Source organism: Mytilus californianus, unplaced genomic scaffold (genome assembly GCF_021869535.1).
Source record: "Mytilus californianus isolate M0D057914Y unplaced genomic scaffold, xbMytCali1.0.p SCAF_2, whole genome shotgun sequence".
Lineage (NCBI taxonomy): Eukaryota > Metazoa > Mollusca > Bivalvia > Mytilida > Mytilidae > Mytilus > Mytilus californianus.
The window spans coordinates 73,706,861-73,725,534 of NW_026262668.1; the positions used below are offsets into that span (position 1 = coordinate 73,706,861).

General features: G+C 32.1%; 1 protein-coding gene across 1 annotated transcript; it reads left to right on the plus strand.

Moving 5' to 3' along the window:
• Positions 1-16,849, plus strand: LOC127730272 (tyramine beta-hydroxylase-like). The gene is made up of 9 exons (XM_052238575.1): positions 1-234; positions 8,617-8,815; positions 9,241-9,376; positions 9,826-9,921; positions 10,188-10,367; positions 10,922-11,091; positions 11,897-12,140; positions 13,802-13,898; positions 16,215-16,849. The coding sequence occupies exons 1-9, from the start codon at positions 227-229 to the stop codon at positions 16,822-16,824; spliced, it is 1,740 nt and encodes a 579-aa protein (XP_052094535.1). The 5' UTR covers positions 1-226; the 3' UTR covers positions 16,825-16,849.
• Positions 16,850-18,674: the final 1,825 nt, after the last annotated feature.

Sequence of the window (18,674 nt, forward strand, 5' to 3'; positions counted from 1 at the left end):
AATTTGCATAGTATACTTTGATTAGCACAGAAATACGCGGACGTACGAGTTGCATTACAACCATTTAGTTTGCTTTGCCTATGATTAAACATCAAACGAAAATACATCTTCGGAGTTTACATTAAAAACGGAACATGTGCTTGGATAATCCAGATACTTTTATACAAACAATTGACTGTGGGTCTTACGCAAGTATCCACCTGAAAATGAAGGATAGATAATCAAGATGAACAGGTAAGCTTTCCATGTTTTTTTTCCTTACTAGGGTTAATAAGTAAAAGTAAATGCATGATATGACATTGCAATTTTATTTGTTTGGTTTTTTTTTTTATATTTTGTATACAATCGAATAAAAACAGATCACGGTTTCCATGACATACGGAAACAACGAAAAAGAATTTTCATATATACAAAGTCCGGGGAAAAACAATCTAATTGTATGAGTTTGTTTTTTGTTTGTTTTTTGATTTAAACACTTCAAATAAATTGAATGTTTTGTAGGAAAATTGAAGAGATTCAATAATTTATGATATGCATTTTAGTTTTATCGCAATGTTTACCTTTTCCATTGTATTTATAACAAGGATTTTAGATTACATTTTAAAAGCCATTTTCGTCATTTCTATTTAAAAGTCTTTTATGATTTTACCTGATGATAGAAATGAATGGAAGAAATGGGAAACACTTCACTCTGACAGCAACCAAGCGACTTAAAAAAACATCTATAGATCACTTCACTAAAACATGTCAAGCCATTGGTCGCTTTCAATCTAGAAAAAAATGTAAATAAATTAAACAGACTATCAAAAATATGTGATCAACGCCTAAAGAGATAAAAACAAAAAGATAATTAAAATAACCAGTGAGGAGAATCTTGACTTGGGACAGGTATATGAAAATGTGACAGAGTTTGACTGCCACTGAAGTACGAGATATTTTATCCAAGACCGTAAATTTTCATAATAAATAAGAATTGTTGTTGGTTATTTATAATCAAGAATCGAAATAGAATATTTTTTTATTCTATTCTAATTCATTCCTCTTGTTTTAATCATGTCCATAACGATTACTGAACGGAATTGCTCAACTTACCTTAAAATAAAACCACACTAATTTTTTTGTTATTTTTTTGTTTGTTATTTGCCTAAAAATGGAGCGAGCGGTCAATATTCTTATTCTTCATTATTATCTCCAGTAAACTTAATATTCCTGACGTTGCATTTTTTTCGGTTAGGAGAAGTGTGTTTTAAATCTGACATTTGAACAATTTAACCCAACAGTATTAACGGTTTATATTTTTATCAACATCTTTCGGATAATTTAGTCGAAAACCTACATTTTTGTCAGCTAATGTTCCTAGACACAGATAACAACGAGAAAACCTTGTATGTTTGTTATTTGCCTAAAAATGGAGCGAGCGGTCAATATTCTTATTCTTCATTATTATCTCCAGTAAACTTAATATTCCTGACGTTGCATTTTTTTCGGTTAGGAGAAGTGTGTTTTAAATCTGACATTTGAACAATTTAACCCAACAGTATTAACGGTTTATATTTTTATCAACATCTTTCGGATAATTTCGTCGAAAACCTACATTTTCTTATATATCATTAGGAAATGGTACCGTGGTATCAAATAGGCTTTACTATATGCATTGAAATTGTTTCAGTTTTTTATCTAAATTTGTCGTTTGATTGACTCCATCAATTAAATCGAAGTAAAACTATTTTTAAAAAATGCCGTAATTGAGATAGTCTGCTGAGTGAGAAATATATATATTTTTTTGGTCGGGGCGTTTCCAAAGTTCTATGGAGAAAATATATTAAAGGGTTTTCATCAACAAAAAATAACGACAGAGTAGATTTAGATTGATTTTTTAAAAAACTTTTGCAATAAAACGACAACGACTGATCACAATTCTGATGTATCTTTGGGCTCACCAGTTCGGAAGAAAAAAATCATCCATGACTCGTGGAATCCTGTTAGATTGGACAAGGATAGTGATTATCTCAAGAAACCAAATTAATTATACAACAGTAGATGAAGAAAATGAATATATTAACTTTACTGTAAGTTCAATTTGAGGATTTCTCTTATTTTATTTTATTTTTATTTTATTTGCTAAATGGGTTTATTTGAACTTTTAAATAACATCGCTGGTTTTTTTTTTTTTTTTTTATACTAGATACAACAGTTAGTATTGAAAATGAATTCCGATATCTATATACATGAAAATCGAGCGATTTCAAATATGTGAGGGCAATTAATTTCTACAAGTGTCCTTTTAACATATTGTAACAGAGACTTCAAAGATCTGGTGTAAGGGAGCTACCATTTGATTTTTATGGGGGAGGGGGAGGATGAAATTTGAAAAAAGGCAGGACAGGAGTTTTGAGGGAAAAAAAGGCAGGATGAGCAACTTGACAGGATGTCAATCTATGTAAAAAAAAAGTCAGGATAAACTAATAAAAAAAAATACAGAACCAAATAGAGTGAAAAATAAAAAGGCAGGACATAGATTACAACTAAAAAAAAATGCTGGACAACATTTTTCATCCTAGCCCCCCCTACAAATCAAATGGTAGCTCCCTAAACACGAAATACCACCAAAGGACCAACTGACGAGGTTCATGACCTGGGACACCTTGGTTTTTTTTTAATTTAGACACCTTTAATATTTTGATATGTGAAACAATACGCATGGAAATGCGGAAGGTTTCTACTCATATACAGACTTTAAGAATGTTCCTAACACATCGCTTATGATTTAGTAGTTTGGTTTTGACTTTATTGGAAAATTATACCGCTGAAACCAAAAAATGGATTCGAAATTATCAGAGCAATGTGGTTTTATTCGATATAATATTTAGTTGCAATTGATGGATGCACATTTGTTTTGAAATTACATAAGAAAACACCATATATTACTCTGAAGTAATCAATATGGTTTTATACCGGGTAATCAAATATCATGGTTTTTTTTACCCTTTTATCTTTCTTTGAAATGGCAAAAAAAAACTTATTGTTTGAATACTCTATTATAATCAAGGCAGAATGGTATGTATTCTCTGTATATAAAAATAATGAGATGAGGTATGATTGCCAATGAGACAACTATCCACCAGAGTTCAAATGACGTGGATGTTATCAATCATATGTCATCGTATGGCCTTCAACAATGAGCAAAACCCATACCGTATATAGACAGCTATAAAATGCCCCCACATAACAAAATGTGAAAAAAAATCAAACGAGAAAACTAACAGCTTAATTTATAAAAAAAAAACAATTTACGAAAAACAAATATGACAGACATGAACCCACAACTATCACTGAATTACAGCCTGCTGACTTTGGACAGGCACATAAGGATGTGTGATCGCTCAACCCTCCGCTAGCCTGGGACAGTGGTGTAACAGCGCAACATCAGAAACTGTGGTAAATGGCTTAGCTCAATAGATCGATACGAACTAGAAAAAAAAACAACTTACATAAAAACGATAGACACAAAGCACCGATATAAGAGTACCCACATTTATTGAAAGCTAGTTCAAAGCCAATTACAACTAACAATTAAATCATGATCTCCCAGACTGTCTTTCTTACAGTTATTTTAATTGATGCGTTTTAACAAAACTATAATAAAAATCTAATCAAAGATACCAGGCTTATTATTTTGTATGCGTTTCGTCTACAAAAGACCCATCAATGACGCTCGAATCACTGACAAAGTTACAAAGGCCAAACAAAGTTAAAGTTGAATAGCATTTAGGACCAAAAATTTCGAAAGATTTAGCCAAATAAGCTATGTTCATCTATTATGGGGCAAATTTTTCGTAGTATTTCGAACAATTAAAAGTTTTGCTTAACAGTAAATTTATAAATATAGTCATAGTCTTGAATGAATCCAATGTAGAACTCGATCTAGCTAGAGACACATATAACAGAGATATATATATATATATGTCTCTGATCTAGCCATGATTTTTTTAATTGTTGATGAGCTGTCTCTTTGTTGGTGGTCAATAAATGATGAATCGTTGCATTAGAGACATGTATAGTACCCCATTATGTCTCTCACTGCATGAAGTGAAAAATCTGAATGCAAATGTATTTGCTGCATCTCATTTAAAGCTTTCTTCTTTAATGAGAAAGGTTAATATGCTGGATATACTTACTTGAGGTATGATGAGATGATTAAAACGGTTAATTTTCCCCTTGATAGCATTTATGTATGATTCGGCAATAAAGTGTATCGACAGGTTGTAGGCATTCCTATGGGCACCAATTGAACCCCTTCGTTAGCAGACTTGCTCTTGTACTGTAATGAATCACAGTTTATGACCAAACTCAGTAAAGACCCGTCTGAACTGCATTTAATTGATAAATTCAACAGCACTTCTCGTTATCTTGATGATATTTTTTCGTTAAATAACCAAGAATTTTCTAAATATACTGTCGATATTTACACAAAGAAATTAACCTTAAATAAATAAAATATAAACGGTAATAACTGTCCTTTCCTAGATTTAAATATTTCAGTTTTATATGTGAAACTCTGCACAAAAATCTACAACAAAAGGGATGATTATTCTTTTCCTATTGTTACTTTTTATTTTTTGGATGCTGATGTTCCTTTGGCACCATCTAACGGAGTTTATATATAACAACTCGTTCGCTATGCCCATGTATGTAGTCACGTTTTGGATTTCAGTGAACGTAATCTATGTATTACTGGTAAATTATGAAGTCAGGGATTTCGTTACCACAAATTAATTAAAACCTTTACTAAATTTTTCCATAGATACAAATATTTGGTTTGCGAGTTTGGCTGTGCCTGTAGAAAACTTATTTCAAACAGGATAGCATATCCTATGTTTTACGGAGATGTTGTTTACCGAGCCCGTAAATTTAAATACGATCGATCCTGTAAATAAAATTATTCTAAAAGTTTACCAATTCAACACTTTAATTCGATTTTTAAATATTGTTTTTATTGGTATAAATATTGACTTTGTTAATAGTAAATTAAAACCAAACTAAAATTATTGTTATATACATATGCACATTCATGTTATTCAATCTATAGATACCTGTATTTTGCCATTGCACAATGTCATGTTTTTCTCTGACTGTTAATGACGTCGTTACACTAAATCTATTGGATGTTGGATGTGTACTGATTGATGCTTTAGTCTAAGATACATGATTTTTTTATTAGTTGTTATCGGCTTTGAACTAGCCTGTCAGTAACTACGAGTACTCTCAGATCTGTACTTAGTGTCTTTTTTGTTGTGGTGATGTAGAAAGATCCTACCACGTCCGGTCTTTGTTTTTGTTACTTGTTTTTCTGCTTTGTAACAATCTGATGAGTTAAGCCCTTTTCATCTCATTTTCATAGTTTGTTCATAGTTTGTGCTGTTACACCACTGTCCCAGTTTAGAGGGATGGTTGGGCACCTGCAAACTTGTTTAACCCCACCACATTCTGTATGTGCCTGTCCCAAGCAATGAGCCTAAAATTCAGTGGCTGTCGTTGTTGCTGTATATTATATTTGTATTTCCTATGTTTTGTACATAAATCAGGCCTTTACTTAGTTTTCTCTTTTGAATTGTTGTACATTTGTCATTTCGGGGCCTTTTATAGCTGACTATGCGATATGGATTTTGCTCATTGTTGAAGGCCGTACGGTGACCTATAGTTGCTAACTTCTATGTAATTTGGTCTCTGGTGGAGAGTTGTCTCATTGGCAATCATACCACATCTTCGTATTTTTATATTATAAAGAATATAGAGATCTTAATTACTTTTTGTATACGTAGAAATGGAGATGATGGGTACACGTCAATAAGATATCAACCTAACGACGCAAAAATCAAGGTCAATGTACTATCTTTAACAATAGATAAGTGTCTATACATTATTATATAAGCGTTGAAGTTTATAGAAGTTTTTGTGTATCTCTTGATTCCAAATCAATTTAGAACTGGGGTTACTTAACATGAATAGTCATTTTAAAGGTCAAACTTAGAATAGAGCTTTAATACTAGTTTTCATCCAATGCTTGTAAATCAAAATTGATATAACATTGCACAGCACAATACCAACGAAAAACAAAAACGCTATAAGTTGCTATAGGGTAGCATTTGTACTTTGTTTCAAATGCGTTTTCCACGTGAAACATTGCCTTTTCTGAATGCGGCATCGCACATTTACAGTTTTGATAGAAATTATATGTTTCATGCATGGGTATGATATTTTTCAATGATCCAATTTTCTTGTATTGATAATTCGTTTGAAATTAATCCGTGAACACCCATCCTTTTAGTAAAATTGAATGCAATTCTCGAATTGAAAAAAGGTAACACATTACATCATGTAGTGTTCTGGTTTAGACAACTTCACGTGTCAAAATCCACAGTCGATCATTTAAGATATTGAATGTTTTTACAAGATAACACGAGATAAAACATGTGTAAACAAAATGTTAATTATTTTTTAGTTAATTTCATGATGTTTATTCCCACCTTGCATCATTGCAAAAGCTGTTAAATCTCTAATAAAGGTAGTAATTTTAGAACTAATTCAGCAGGAAAACCATGGCAGAAAATAAAGAGCAGAAAAGATTTCCAATAAAATATTAATGTGTCTGATATTTTATACAACTTGTTATATTTTATATTTCACCTAAACCCCAATCGGCTTTTAAACTCTCTACTTTACTATGTAAAACAAGATTTTTCATTACTTAAGTCTATGTTGGATATCCTTGTTTTACGACTAAAACCGTCAATGAAAGATGCACATTTATATTTTTATTGCCTTTATTCACAAAATAAGTCTCCAACACAGGTTTACCAATCTTATAAGTTAAAGAAAAACGCCAGGAAATTAAATATTCATATGAATATTGTTTTTAGATTAACAAAACAAGAACGATAAACACAAAAGTGGTAATGGATAAAACAAGAGGCTACTGTACCAAGTCAGGAATGTGACAGTTTTTTCCAGTTGATCCCGTTTGGTTTATATACTCAAGCGTTTGGTTTGTCGAGTTTTATGGACTTGATTTATCTCGGAATTCGGTATTTTTAATAATAGATCTTTTTTTCCTCCTTAGTGTAATAGCCTGATACGCTCACCTATCCTATTATAGTTATCGTTCTATTATAGTTTTCGAGATAAAAGACAAAAACTGGAAAAAAAGTTTAAAAAAAACCCATTTAAGACCTCTATTAGATGTTATTTAATGATTTCCGTCACTTTGCAGTCTGTAGATCTTGTTTGCTGATCTTTTTTTTGTTCACAGTTTCTCACTATCTATTATATATTCGATATAAAGGCTAAGGGCATGTATCTCCTTCCTCAATTGTCAATTTCGCTAAAGCTGACTGATTTTTAGATCTTATTTCGCTGAACATGTTTGCTTTTTATAATTTCTCTCTATCTATTTTAGTTTCTGCCAAAAAAATTAAAAAATGGGTAAACATCGTGTCTCAAAGGCAATAACTCCTGTACTGAGGGGTCAATTGTCGATTTTGGACTGAGATGTTGACTAATTCCATTCTCAATTTTAATTTGTAGATTTTATGTTGCTGAACATTTGTCGTACAATTTTTCTGTATCTATTATAGTTCCTGCCAAAAAAATTCTAGAATAACACATATTTTGGGTATTTTGGGCGGACATTTAAATTATAGTGTATACGTGACCGATACCATGCTATATCAAATTTAAGGAAGTTGGCAAATATCTTACAAAAAGAAATTAAAATAAAGAATAGAGCAAGCTAATGTTTTTTTTAACTTTATCTGCAGTTAATAGGTGCTGCGAGTCTTGCAGTTTTCGTATTATCTGTCAAAAGATAACAGGTATTTCTAAAAATATGGGACACTTCCCCAAATCACACCAACCACCAACAAAGAAATAAAACACACGTAAACAAGCAAGAAAAGCGGCATATGTGCTAAAGAATCTGGACTTGGTACAGATAAAATTCAATGAGCTAAATTTGTGAATTCCAGAAAGACAACCCTACCTATCTAATCTATATATGTTTATAAACAGAACAAAGAACATATACAGTGGACAGCTACTAACAAGATTTTGCTAAATTTATGGCTTTATGTCTTAACAAGAAATTTCACAATCAAGGGTATGAAAATAAGTCATCTGTTCAAAAGTTAAGCAATACATAGTCCCAACTGTCTCTCTCTTCTAATTATATCTAACCAACCCAAACCCCACCCCACCCCACCACTCACATAAAATCAACAGGTGCCACACACTGCTTTACTGAGAAGCAACGGATTTAACCATCTGTTTTATATAGAGTTCATGTCAATGTTCTGTTTTAGTATCATTTCCTGCGTTTTATTTCGAAATTGATTTTGTCTTTCCTTCAATTCATAATTTGTTAAACAACGGGTTATAATTTCACTTTGTCATGACTAGTTTTGTAAGCTACCAAGACAGATCTGTTTAGTAAGCTCCCAACACAGATCTGTTTCGTAAGCTCCCAACACAGATCTGTTCCGTAAGCTCCCAACACAGATCAGTTGTTCATATTTAATTTGCATTGATAACAATGAACATATGCACGAAATTTTTTTTCAGGAGTTTGTCATATGTGGGAATTTTACTTTGTGTAAACATCGTTCTTTCCTACAGAGCTTATCAAAACCTGATACCAAATGGCAACAAAGTACCACACCCTTGTAATAAAGGTCAAACATGGCAAGGAGTTGGACACAGGCAAAATGACGGAGGAGATGAGCAGAATCCCTTCGGTATCGACTTTCAACAAGTTGGAGAGGTATCTTCCACAACATAGACCAAATCATGATACATAAATTGTTTCAAAATGAAAAAAAAACTTAATTGTGTTGGAGCTTATTGTAGGAAAATAAGACCAATTCTAGATATTTTTTGCATGATTAGACTATCTGATGCGCAACTGCATGAAAATCACGGTGTTTAAAGACCTTAAATGTAGACGAAACCCTTACACAGTCGTTCAGCTATCAAAAATAATGTTTTAAGTATTATTTTTACACTATATTCTCATTTTACTGTCAATAAAACATGTATGTAATTGCAAATATTTTATTTTTTGGTTGAAATATATTTTTATCTCAGATATTACTCAATCTCACACAAGACAACAAAACTACACAACCAATACAATCAATTAAAAACTGTAATTATGTAATTCAATGATTTCAATTTCAATGTATTTAGTGGAATAAAAAGATGTGTCTATTGGATTCTGATGGGGATGGGAGATACAACGGAGAGGAACTTGGTGATCCAAATTGTACCTGGAAGACACAATATGATAACGTCAACCTCAGTACAGAAAATATATCTCATCCAGGTAAAGTTTGAACTGAAAAAAAATATAGACCCGATTTTGGTTTTTTTGCTCTATATTTTTCGATGACAATCCTTACAGGTAAGCGTACGTTTTGGCCATGGTTGTTATTTTTATTTTTTTTTTTTGACAACCCGCGTCGTTCATATTTGAATAGGATGCACACTCTTTTACCAACCGAATCAGACATTATATCATGTTTCATGAAGATCATATTCAGAACTGTGTACTATTAAAGTGTATGACGGTATGATTTCATTTCATTCTTATTGTAAGCTTATTTTCTATGCGGCTTTGCTTAAACTTTACCAGAATACACGTATGGCCCCAATAATTTAAAAAACATACACGAACTGAATAACACATACGGACTTTAATGATTTTTTGTTTTACTTTTTTCTTATAGAAAATCACTTATAGTTTGAAGCTATTTGTTAAATTGTTTTTATCAGGGATTTGTGAACCCTTAGATAGTTCATTGTGTCGGGAAAAGGCATGGTTATCTTGTGAAGCACCCATAGACGACTGTCCATCTCTGAAGGAAAAAGGTAATCAGTTATATTTTGGATGAAACTGAAGAAGGTAAATCTTTTTTTTTCAAGTGATTTTTTTCTTTCGCATGAACGGTCTGATCTTTAAAGTAATTTTGAATTGTTGTTTTTGTACAATAATTTGCAATATTTATTTGTTATTCAGTATTAAAAGAAAGAAAGATGCAATGGCTATAATTTAAACCAAAAATGATACTAATGTCTTAAATTAAGCAGTTTGTTTAAAATGATATACTTTGATCAATGCCACATTTTAAACTTAGATACAAGAAATATAACTGTAAAAATGCCAAAAAGGAAAGTACCAAAGCAGACCACTACTTACATGTGTCTGATATTTGAATTTCCACAAGACCAAGATTACCACATTGTAGCTACAAAGCCCGCCATTGACAACAAACACGTGATGCATCATATTCTTTTATTTGGTTGTGACGAATCAGGTACTGCAGTATTTTTATATTTACAGTAAGTTACCATTACAAAATATTCTTTTCTGTCTGTTATGTGCATGTAGCTTATAGAACAATCTCGTGTGCATTTCGTACGCTTTGATCCATGCAGGTCTCCACTGGACTAAAACGTACGAATTGCACAAGAGATTGTAGGTGCTTCAAATATTAGTAAATTAAAAAAGAAAACTTTTAAAGGTGCAATGGTCTTTAATTTTCAAAGTTTCAGTAAGGCCATTTAAAATTTTTTAAAAATATACAAAACGAACAAAAATGCATGTTACACATACTATCAAATATGAACATTTTCTCTGATCACAGATAGATTACAATAGCTCCATGACTTTATCACAAACTAATCAAAATATGAACATATTGAATCTCTCTATGTGTTTAATTTTCTGTGATTATCAGTATGTATGCGTTGTCTTATTGGTTTCTGTCTACTGTTTCGGTCTATATGAATTATCTATTTTTGAACTAAATCCGACACACTTGGCAAATTTTTGGTAAACGGAATTTTTTACTTCTTGAAATCTTTTCAGAGGATGACATCACAGAAGAACTGTATGAACCATTTCCCTGTGGAATGATTGCAAGTCCTAAATGCTCTAGTGTGATTGGTATTTGGAGTATGGGAATGTCTGGTGAATGTTCACACAACAGTTCAGGGTTTAGGATTGGAATGAACGGGTTTAAGAAAGGTGCACTACAGGTATGATATAAAGTGTATTTGTGTACTTATAATCAGTAATACCATTATCACCATGAATTCAACAACACCTGGAATTACTTTTATAACTGGTATCGAAAGAATTTAGTCCTGAACGGTGAAGCTACTGGATCACTTTTTTATGGGCTCAGGAGTCGACACTGAGGAGAGGGCACAAGGGGGGCAAAACTATGTTTTTGTCCCGCCCCACTTTTTTGTGAACAAAATAAAATTAAAAATTAAAATGAAAGAGGACAACGACTAGCTTTTTAATTATTAGGCCATAGATGTTTTTCTATCTTATATTTGCTTGTCACTTTCAGATGTTTTTCTATCTTATATTTGCTTGTCACTTTCAGATGTTTTTCTATCTTATATTTGCTTGTCACTTTCAGATGTTTTTCTATCTTATATTTGCTTGTCACTTTCAGATGTTTTTCTATCTTATATTACTTTTGCTTGTCACTTTCAGATGTTTTTCTATCTTATATTACTTTTGCTTGTCACTTTCAGATGTTTTTCTATCTTATATTTGCTTGTCGCACACCTTTTGTGTTATATTAAGGTATATAGGAACTTTTTTTCAGAGACAAGTGCCTGTGTCTCCCACACGGACTTGGCAATACAATATTAATCTATCATTTTAAAATCTGATGATCTCTGATGTTCCACGGAAGTATCATTATATGGCAGCTTTTTTATTGATATTGTCGAGGGTTTGTTTGCCGTTTTTTTTTTTGCCAAACACTAGATTAGACAAGAACATGTTACTGCGATGGGAAAAAATAATGATTCCGTTATATTATAGATTCATTGGAATAATCCTGACCTCCATGAAGGAATGACAGATGCGTCTGGTATGACAATATTTTACACGCATGTATTACGTCAGCATGACGCTGGAATTATGATAGTCGGGCAGTATTGGATTGATCTTCCGCCAAAGAAAAGGAGAGTTGTCGTTACTGGCGAATGTTCAGCTGAATGTTCAGACAAGCTTATTGAAGAGGAAATCTATATCACATCTGGATATAACCATATGCATTATTTAGGTACTATATTTTCCATAGACCAATACAGAAATAATTGCTTTACATTATGGGAACACTATTACTTTTGACGTTCCTGCTTGGTTGAAGTTTCGTTTCTGAGGACATGAGAACGGGCGAGCGGGCAATTTTCATTAAAACTAACATGTTTATAATAGGGAGGCTACCTATTGAGAATGAAAAGATAAGGGGTAAATATACACGAGACACTACCAAATACTTAAATTTGGGAATATAGTGCTTTGTTTTAAAAGTCTTCGATGATGAGTAAGACACTCATAGTTATGATGGACCATTTTAATATTTATTCAGAATAAAATTCGTAGCTTTTGGGAATAGAATTTTTGTCTAGAAATATCATATACGAATTAAATAAATTTTACAAAGATGAAACCTCTAGAATGGCAGAATGAAGGATGCCAACAATGATATATCTTTTATAAAATTATGTTCTCCCGTCTGGCAATATATACGATGACCCATACTAAGATGAAATCCGATTGACTATTGACAAGATTGTTTATACTAGTATACACAGTTAGGTCCGGTAGAAATTGAGACATTAAATTCGACGCTGAAAATGTCACGCTCCCTGCACATTAAAGATCACTTGCAGTAACTCTTTAGCGGTCTTGGAGAGGACCCTTTGCCATCCAAAATATCCTTTTTCCAATGGACGTCCAAATTCTCCTCACTTTATCTTGGTCAACCCAATTTGTAGAACCTATCTAATTTATATTCTAATTTATATACATTTTGTATATTGTTTAATATGTTCTCATACTGAGGTCGGGTTTTCGGGTAGCATACAATGTATGATCAGAACGTTCAAAATTTACCAAATCAATAATTGTATTTTCATTAGTAAGATAATTGGTTTTTTTTAGAATTTCAGACAATTAAGAACACTTAATTCAGGAACGAACAGTACAATTAGGACCTTATTTTGGCTTAATTTTTTCTCTGAAATTATTACTTTTAATGATTTTATCGTAGGTATTTTTTAAAGTTAAGATATTGCTAATCTCTAAATGAAAAAAAAAAATCAATTTAATTTGTAGTCATTGCATCACAAGAAATAATGGAAAGTTTTACAGATATTCGGAATAAATTTCCAAATAGTCTCAATTAAAGATAATTATCTTTAATCGTATTATGAACTTTTAATATACCTAGTCATGTCAGAATATAGCATAACGCAGACTGAACCATACGCAACAGTTTGAATTGAAAGCATTTTTGATCACACTTGATCAAAACTGTCTATACTGGCTTAACACGCAAAAATCTTCGTTGTATGCATTATTTGATGAAAGGCTTTGTATGGACATTAAGATAATTAAATGCTGTGCTTGAACTTTGAACTTGAAAATTACGAAGTCATCTAGATTTGCAGCAATAAAAACATCACTGAATAGACATTAATTGAAAAGGTTTAGAATTATTGCGGCTTTTCCCAATTTTGGAAAGACATTGGGTTAATTTTAAGAATCGTTTAAACTATATGATATTTGGTCAAAAGGTGAGCAACAGGGGTATACAATAAACAAATAAAAAAAATAATTTTGTCAGTTATATTAAATCAATGCCGTTCTAAATAGAAATGTTTTAGAATGTGTTTAGAGGGAAATGCTTTAACGGAATGATTGTCAAATATTTTGAAGGTCGTCAAGAACGTATAGAATTGTACCGTAAAGATAGAAAAATAAAAGACCTCGCATATGACCAGAATTTCAGCTACGACATGCCTGTACTTCATAGGTAACTTGTGATAGAAAGAATAGCTTCAAGTCCTTTAGGCCAAGGATTTGAATAGTTTTATACTATACAAAGTTTTGGTAGGCCTAAAAAATAATCCCTGTGTTTCCACTTACATGCTGAAAGAAAATAACGTGGGAAGGAAGGCAAATAATTTTGTCAAAAATGTTTTGACTGATTTAAACAGGGGAAAGAGTCTGACTTTAATAGTGCCTGTTCAAAAATGATAAAAATATCTTTAGGGTAGGTAGGATTAGCGGAAACACAGGTAATTTAATACATACTGTTCTTACTTTAACAGAGCAGCGACATCTTAGCTTTTTAGCTCACCTTTCCATCACTTGACGTCCGTCGTCGTCTGTCGTCGTCCGTTCGGTGTAAACTATTTCAAACATCTTCTCCTCTAAAACTAATGAACCAATTCCAACCAAACTTAAGCTGAATGATCCTTAGGGTATCTAGAATAAAGTTTGTGTTTTATTTTCTGTTTCTTAAAAAAAACACGGCCGCCATCGCTAAAAATAGAACATCTGGGTAAAATGCAGTTTTTGGCTTATATCTCAAAAACTAAAGCATTTAGAGCAAATCTGACATGGGGTTACACTGTTTATCAGGTCAAGTTCTATCAGGCCTGAAATTTTCAGATTATTCTTACAACCCATTGTTAGGTTGCTGCCACTAAATTGGTAATTTTAAGGAAATTTTGCAGTTTTTGGTTATTATCTTGAATATTATTATAGATAAAGATAAAATGTAAACAGTAAAAATGTTCAGCAAAGTAAGATCTACAAATAAGTTTACATGACCAAATTTGTCAATTGACCCCTTAAAGAGTTATTGCCCTTTAAGGACAATTTTACACAATTTGTTTATCATGTTTTCTAACTTTAAAAAATCTTCTCTGAAACTACTGAACCAAATTAAATTAAACTTAAGCTGAATGATTCTTAGGTTATCTAAAATAATGTTTGTGTTTTATTTTCTGTTTTCTCAGAAAACATGGCCGCCATGGCTAAAAATAGAACATAGGGTAAAATGCAGTTTTTGACTAATATCTCAAAAACTAAAGCATTTAGAGCAAATCAGACAAGAAGTTAAAGCATTCATTAGGTCAAGGTCTACCTGCCCTGAAATTATCAGCCAAATTGGGTATCTGATTTTTAGGTAATTGCCACTGAATTGATGATTTTAAGGAAATTTTGCAGTTTTCAGTTATAATCTTGAATATTATTACAGATAAAGATAAACTGCAAACAGCAAAAATGTTCAGCAAAGTTAGATCTACAAATAAGTTTAATATGACCAAAATTGTCAATTGACCCCTTAAGGAGTTGTTGTCCTTTAAAGACAATTTTTCACAATTTGTTCATTTAGTTTGCTTACTTTAAAAAATCTTCTCCTTTGAAACTGCTGAATCAATTTCAGCCAAACTTGGGCTTAATGAGTTCCAGAGTATCTACCATGAAATTTAGAGAAAAATATGTTGACCTGTTTTGGAGTTGTGCCTCTGAAATATCAGGGTTATTTTTGAAGTTTTTGGCTGTAAATTGCAGAATGTTCAGCATGACAAGATGTGTCTACCCTGAAAATTTTGGAAAAATCTAAAAACTTGTTCTTGAGTTATTGCCCCCTGAATATCTTCTTTTTTTTCATTTTTTGGCTGTTATCTTAATAAATATAGGAGGTAGTTTAACAGTCTAAATTGCAAAAATGATCAGCAATACAAGATTTATTAACGCTGAAAATTTCAGAAAAGTGCATTATCCTGTTTTTGAGTTTTTTTCTGTTATTTGGAAAACTATAGGATGTAGATATAAACTGCAAAAATGATCAACATGACAAGATCTATCTACTCTGAAAGTTTGACCTGTTTTGAAGTTATTGCCCCTTACATGTTGATTTTTATTGGTCTTTTTTGCAGTTTTTGGCTGTTATCTAAATCCTATAGGAGCTAGGTTTAACATGTAAATTGCAAAAATGATCAGCAACACAAAGAGCTAAAGAATGTTCATATAAAAGTCCTAATTATGCCTGGCAATTTTCCCCAGGTGAGCGATACAAGCACAGGTGTGCTGCCTAAGTTCTTTATTTTTCAAAAAAAATATATGTATATTCTACTTCATATGTGCATACATATCAGCTTAAAAGTAAAATTTGTTGGCCTTTTCAATGACGATGTCATGGTTCATTTTTTACATGTTTCAATGATTTGATGATCTTTATTTCGATTCAATCCTGTTGAAAAGCAGATTATGAGAAAAATGTATGAATAATGAAATTCATTGATATAAATGACCAATTTTTGTTTTAATATTTCAGCTATCAGGAACCAGTCAAGTTAATACCAGGAGATGAAATAAAGGTAACATGTATATATTCTACAACGTCACGTTCAGAAAATGTTCATTTCGGATACTCTACATCAGATGAAATGTGTCTTGGATTTTTAACTTATTTTCCAAAAGAAAACTTAAAGGATCCGTACTGCACTAATTGGAAGTCAATATCGAGGTGTCTTTTGTGGAAAGAAGAGGCTGACACAGATGTACAGGGGTGCTACATTCAACGCTTATTACAAGGTCATGATGTAACAGCCAATCAAATCATTCAAAACATTATTCAAACATGCGCTCCATTTGAAACATGTTCTGATTGGTGCAGGTTTTCTTTGAATGCAGCTAGACAGCATCCATGTTTCCAAGGTGACGTGTTGGATTTTATTGGCTATGAAACTTTACATGACTTGCCAAAATTTCTTATTCCATTTATATTATGTGATTTTAAAAGAGATATGAATTTTTCAACAGAAGTGATATTTAAGAAACAACAGAAAATTTCTCCTATTAACCAACATAACTTTTCTATATGTCACTTTTCTCATATTTCTTTATTTCTTTTAGATTTTATACTTTTTATCCTCATTAGCTAATAAACCACAATCTACTTAACAAAAACAATTGTTTTGCCTGTATAATACAGTTATTGCAACTTCACTCTTGAATATATTATTTGGGTCACATGTGACCACAGATATGTTCTACTTGTAGTAGTCACAATCCCTTCCTCTTTGCCTAGATTATGACATTGCCAAATTTTACTTGCCAGGAGAAACACAACTTGTGCCACTAGTTGGGCAAAAACTGCTTACCCCTCCAGAGCACCAGAGTTCACCCATGATTTTTTTGAGGTGTTAATTTTAGGATTAAACACAATTTTTCTAGAGCTTATTGATGTGTAAATTTTAACTCTTAACCAAACATTTGCAATTTTTAATTAACAATTTTTCATTGGCATCTATTTACCATCAAATCCACAGTTGACATGTTGCATTAACTATTAAGGAGGGAGCTGCCATATTATTGACTTGCTGAAATCCATAAATGTTTGATCAATACAATAGAATTGAAAATGAAACAACACCTACCATAAAACTCAAAAACTTCATTTGAGTGAAATATTTTCAAAATTTGAAGCATACAACTAATGGAAAACTTTATATTGAGATTTTCCATTCATGTGAACGATTTTTCGTTCCCTATTGTAAATTTTCCTTTTTTGGACGATTATGTTCCTTTGGCACCATCTTACGGTGTTTATATGGATTTAAATGAACGAAATCTATGTATTACTGGTAAATTCAGGGATTTTGTTACCACAAATTACTTAAAACCTTTACTAAATTCTTCCATAAATACAAAGATTTGGTTTGGAAGTTTGGTTGTACCTGTAGAAAACTTAATTTTAAACAGGATAGCACATCCTAATTTTTACGGAGAAGTTGTTTACCAAGCCTAGAAATTAAGATTTGATCTTGGTAAACTTATCGATCCTTTAAATAAACTTATTCTAAAAGGTTACCAATTCAACACTGTAATTAGATCTTTGAATATTGATTTTATTGGTATTAATATTGATTTTGTTATCAGTAAATCAAAATCCAACTAAATATTATTTTTTATATACATATGCACATCCATGGCTCTACAATCTGTTAATACCTGTATCTTGGCATTGCACAAGGTCATGTTTTTATGCCCCACCTACGACAGTAGAAGGGGCATTATGTTTTCTGGTCTGTGCGTCAGTTCGTTCATCTGTCCCGCTTCAGGTTTTTGGTCAAGGTAGTTATCTTTCTAATTGTAATGCCAAATTAGAGTTTTGACCCCAATTTCACAGTCCACTGAACATAGAAAATGATAGTGCGAGTGGGGCATCCATGTACTATGGACATATTCTTGTTTTCTGACTGTTAATGAGGTCTGTACACTAAATCCAGTGGATATTTGATGTGTACTGATTGATATTTTAGTCTTAGTTGCATTTTTTTATTAGTTGTTATTGGCTTTGAACTAGCTGTCAGTAACTGCAAGTACTCTCAGATCTGTACTTAGTGTCTTTTTAGTTGTGGGGATGTATAAGTACCCTGCCAGGTCCGGTCTGTGTTTTTGTTAGATGTATTTCTGCTTTGTATTGATCTGATGAGTTAAGCCTTTTTCAACAGATTTTTATAGTTTGTTCTTATGTTGTACTGTTACACCACTGTCCAAGGTTAGGGGAGGGTTGGCGCTTTCAAACAAGTTTAAACCCGCCACATTCTGTATGTGCCTGTCCAAAGTCAGGAGCCTGTAATTCAGTGGTTTTTGTTTGTTGTTGTATATCATATTTGTTTTTTGTTCTTTATTTTGTACATAAATCAGGCCGTTAATTTTCACGTTTGAATTGTTTTACATTTGTCATTTCGGGGCCTTTTATAGCTGACTATGCAGTATGGGTTTTGCT